The 4,362-nt window shown below is 33.3% G+C and overlaps 1 protein-coding gene across 2 annotated transcripts in view; it reads left to right on the plus strand.

The window, feature by feature from the left end:
- LOC104915035 (centlein-like) overlaps positions 1–4,362 on the plus strand; it is a 449,820-nt gene that overhangs the window by 152,683 nt on the left and 292,775 nt on the right. For both annotated transcript variants that reach the window (XM_019610484.2, XM_019610485.2), the window contains exons 5-6: positions 652–745; positions 1,380–1,603. In XM_019610484.2, coding sequence (XP_019466029.1) covers positions 652–745; positions 1,380–1,603 — 318 coding nt within the window. The remainder of the gene's footprint in view (positions 1–651; positions 746–1,379; positions 1,604–4,362) is intronic.

Consider the following 4,362-nt stretch of genomic DNA (forward strand, 5'->3'; position numbering starts at 1 on the left):
ATATACTGAGATTTAAGAACTAGGGAACTTGTACATTGATTTTAGAGTAAGCCATCATGTTTTGTCATTGTTAAGCTTAAGCATTCTGGAAATAGCTTATTTTTAAAATGGAGAACATTTGAAATGCATGCAATTAATTTTAGTTAAACTGTACAAACAAAGGATTGGATTTGTAAATTTATGTATGTTCATGTCTCTTCCAGTGAAGACTCTGATCTTCTTCCTTAGAAATAATAACAACACTATTACTTTCTTTTCATGCATTTCAATGTCTTGAAAGAAAAGGGTACTGTAGGTGTTCAGATAACACATGCTATCTTTTTCCATACAAATAAATTTATCATTAATCTAAAAAAAAGTACTGTAGACATTAACAGACACTCAGTTTTTCTCCATGAGGATTCTTGGGGAAGAATTATGATCTACCTATAGCAGTTTGTTATTTTTGCTACATCTAATGGAAAGACAGAAATCTGTACTCTTTGTGGACTGGTATTGGAAAACTGATAATAACTGTAATTATAATTCCAGACTTTTTTGTGTTTTTGGTAATAATTTTTTGCTGTTTTCATTCAAACCTGAAAACTTTGGAATTGTGTTATTTGTCATAAGGAAGTACTGCTAAGATCCATGCTTCTGTTTTTTATTTAGAGCTATTCACAGAAAAAAGACCTAGAAAAGTTACAGTCCAAGAAGAGGAAAATCCACTATGTCATAACAGCTTATCCGTCATTTCTAAAGAAAGGTAGGAATGCTATATATTTTTGGAAAGTTTATAAATAATCTTGACGATATTTTATATATGCAGAATTTACTTGTTTAAATTAGCAGGAATATATTTATAAATCATTATTTTAAAAGGAAATGATCTTACAGAAAGTATTTGTTAAGCAACATCTTTTATCACAATTAAGATATTTTCTATTTTCTCTAGCTCCTACCTATTGAATCTTTTGATTAAAGTAAAGCTTTTCTCTGCTTTTTGCTCTAGCTTGCCCTTTGTCCAGCACAACCATGGAAAATATTGAACTGTATTTTGGCTCAAACTTAAAAAACAAAAAACAAACAAACAAAAAAACTGTCTATGAAATAGTAAAGTCTTTATTTCTGGTATTATCATTCAGAGACTAGAGCCATTTAACTTTCAAGTCCTTGCGGAATTTGCAGAGTTGGCACTTTAGAAAAAGAGCGTCAAGCATTTATTGGATATCTGAATTAATTTTTCAGTTCACCTACTGAGAAATATTGAATATAGTATCCTAGAAAAAAAATTAGCAGCTAGAATAGAGTTTTGAAGGTCTAGAGAAAAGCCAAAAATCATCCTATCTATCATGGTTTAGTATCTGTGTTGGTTTAGTAACATGTCGTTTTCTGTTTAGTGAGCAGAATGAAAAGCAGAAACATCATTTTCCAGAAACAAGGCTATTCTGTTACTCTACTTCAGGAAACAATTAAGTCGTTGCAGCAGCAGATAGGTGTTTTACTGAATGAAAAAAATACAGCAGTATCTTCTGTGAAGGAATTTAAAGAAACAAATGAAAAACTAACAACTCAGCTACGTTTGGCTGATCAGAGACTACAAAGTAGTAAATTGACCATACAGGTAAAGCCCATTTCATTATGGTATCGTAAGATGTTCAGTTTAATTCTGTTATTTTGTGGAGTTTTGGTAACATCACTTGTTTCTTAATTTATTATGATCAAAATTATGAAGTGTTATAAAATAGCATGTTTTATATGAGATTCTGAATCATTTATTATGTACAAATGGTACTGAGACCTCATATACTTTACATCCTTTTTACTTTACTTATACTTTATTAACCCAATTCATTAGCCCTTCTGGAGAAGAAGTGTTTTTCCCTTTGATACTCTACCTGTATTCTAATGGTGAAGAGGATTTCCATTTCATCTCGTGATCTGGGAACTTTCATGAGAATTTGATACTGTGAGCCACTATTCTATAAAGAAATGTCATTTCTAGAGAAAGTACTTGCCTTCATATTCCCTAGGAATAGAATGGTTAATGCAACTAGAGTTTTCTTCCAGAGGAAACTCAAACCAATTCCATGTTTAAACTTAGGTCTCTCTGCCAAGGTGGAATGCTACAGAATATGATTTATGAAGACAGAGACTGAAAAACTATTTGTTTAACAGTCCCAAAAATTACAGGTTCTTTCTTTACTTCAGTCTTCATTTCTTGTTAATCTTTTCCCATGCTATCATTCCTTTTCCCCATTCTCATTTTTATATATGTATTTTGTGTTAATCTATATGCAGCACCTCAGCTGGAATTCTTTTCTACTTGTACTGTAGTGATTGGCCTGCCCTTTATAGAGCTGAATCAACAAACACTTTTGCAGTAATTGTCTCCTGTTGGTCACACACACATCCTGCTTCCAGAATTATTGTGCTACAACAGATGGACTTGCTGGAAGGAGGCAGACATTAAAAAAGAAATCAAATCCCCTCCCCCTCAAAAACTTCATTTCTCTCTTTGCACAGAAGGCAGAAACAGTATCAGGAGCAGCACTTTTCACTTCCATAGTGCTGGGGAACTGCTAATTTCTAAAGAAGGAGAAATCTCATTTATGTTACTCATTTTGCATAACTGTATACATGTAATGATTTCTTCAGGAATAGTTTTGAAGGTCATTGGGACCAATGGAGATCTGCCTTTCTGGCAAACAGTACAATAATGCCAAGTTTCATGGGCAGTATAAACTTCACAGAGTTATATGTGTAATTGAGGTAGAATATTCTACTTGCTCAGGCATCTTCTTGATTTGCCTTCCTGGAAGACTACCCATCAGGTGTCTATGGGAGAACAATGTGGAAAATAAAATTAAAAAAAAAAAAGGAAAGGTGATTATAAAAAATGTGTTTTTTGAAAAAAGGCAGAATTTGCACAAGGATAAGTATGGCTTAATGTAAAAGACTGACTCAAAGTGAAAAGTGAAATAGTGTAGTCTTGGAAACCAGTTTTATTTAACTTTGTTCTTTTGGAAAGTTTCAAAAGAAAGAAAAGATCAGTCAACGGTCTATTTAAAGGGTGGTGCATTCTAAGCAAAAATAAATAGATGGTGTTGCAGGTACTCAAAGAAAAATCTTTATTATGCATGCACTTTTTTTTCCTTCTCAGCAACCAATTCAAATTCCCTTTCTTATAACTAATTACTCTTCAGGTGCCATACTAGTGCTACCAAGTGGGAAATTTAAAGCAGAGGCTTAGGCTACTTGCCAAGTGAAAATTACGGAGGTAAAGAACCTACACAGTCACTGCAGGGTACATGCATGTTTTAGAGAGAGGACCATGATTCAGACAGATTAAGTGATTGTAAAGCAGATATTTGTGAGGGTTTTTTTAGTGTCATAAGAAATACTACATAGAAGTTTTAAGTTCTGGCAGTGGAAATGATATTTTTAAAAACACATTTTCCAAGAGTAATGTTTTTGTCATTATTTCTTATCAGTGCTCCTTTTGACTTTAGATTCTGGAACTGTCTTGCAGTATAGAAGGAAAGAAAAAAGGGAACAAACTGAGAAGTAAAAGATTTAGGCAATCTCTGGGTTCAGGTAGATGTTTTCAGACTTACAGTCAAACGAACAGTCATCCACATATAAAGTTCTATAATTAATCTTGATCTTGAGTAATTTTTTATCAGTGATGATCTGGCAATGCTTGGCTAAGGTAACTGTACATTTCAGCAACTATAACCACCGTGTCCACTAGGATTCAAGGGTAGATTTGGTGCACTCAGTTCTTCCTTATAATCCCCAGGGAATCTAATGCTAGAAGATCAGCTCTGGATTTAAGATTTAAACGTTCCAAATGTTCATTTTGAGACATTTTACAGTTGATACAACCTAAGAGCTGTCTGGCATCTGTTGATTTTCTGAATATATGTACATATATCGTTCCATGTATTTTTCTTGAAGATCTGCACGCAGATACATGTTTACATCTGTTTTTCTGTTCCTTAGACTTAGGAATACTAAATTTCAAGGGGTTTGTTTTTTGTGATTTTTTTTTGTTGTTGTTTGTTTTTTGGTTTAGCCTTGCAGTCTCTGCAGTAATGTAAACTTCTTTCTTTGTTTTATTTCTGCAAAAGCAATTCTATGCATATTTCTGCAAAATGACTTTCAAGTGTCTGCACATGTAAGAATCAAAGCTTGCATTCTCCAAGGATTCACATCAACACTGAGTTAAGACCGTCTGTTCAGAAGTACAGTAGTTACATTTTGCAGTCAGTATATAGAAATCACAGCTGGAGCGATACTTAATGTAGAAGCAAAGGGATTTATCATTTCCTTAGTTTCTTAGTAAAGCATCAGAAAAGAATTGCTGGAAGAATCCAGGAT

This window comes from Meleagris gallopavo, chromosome Z (genome assembly GCF_000146605.3).
Source record: "Meleagris gallopavo isolate NT-WF06-2002-E0010 breed Aviagen turkey brand Nicholas breeding stock chromosome Z, Turkey_5.1, whole genome shotgun sequence".
NCBI lineage: Eukaryota > Metazoa > Chordata > Aves > Galliformes > Phasianidae > Meleagris > Meleagris gallopavo.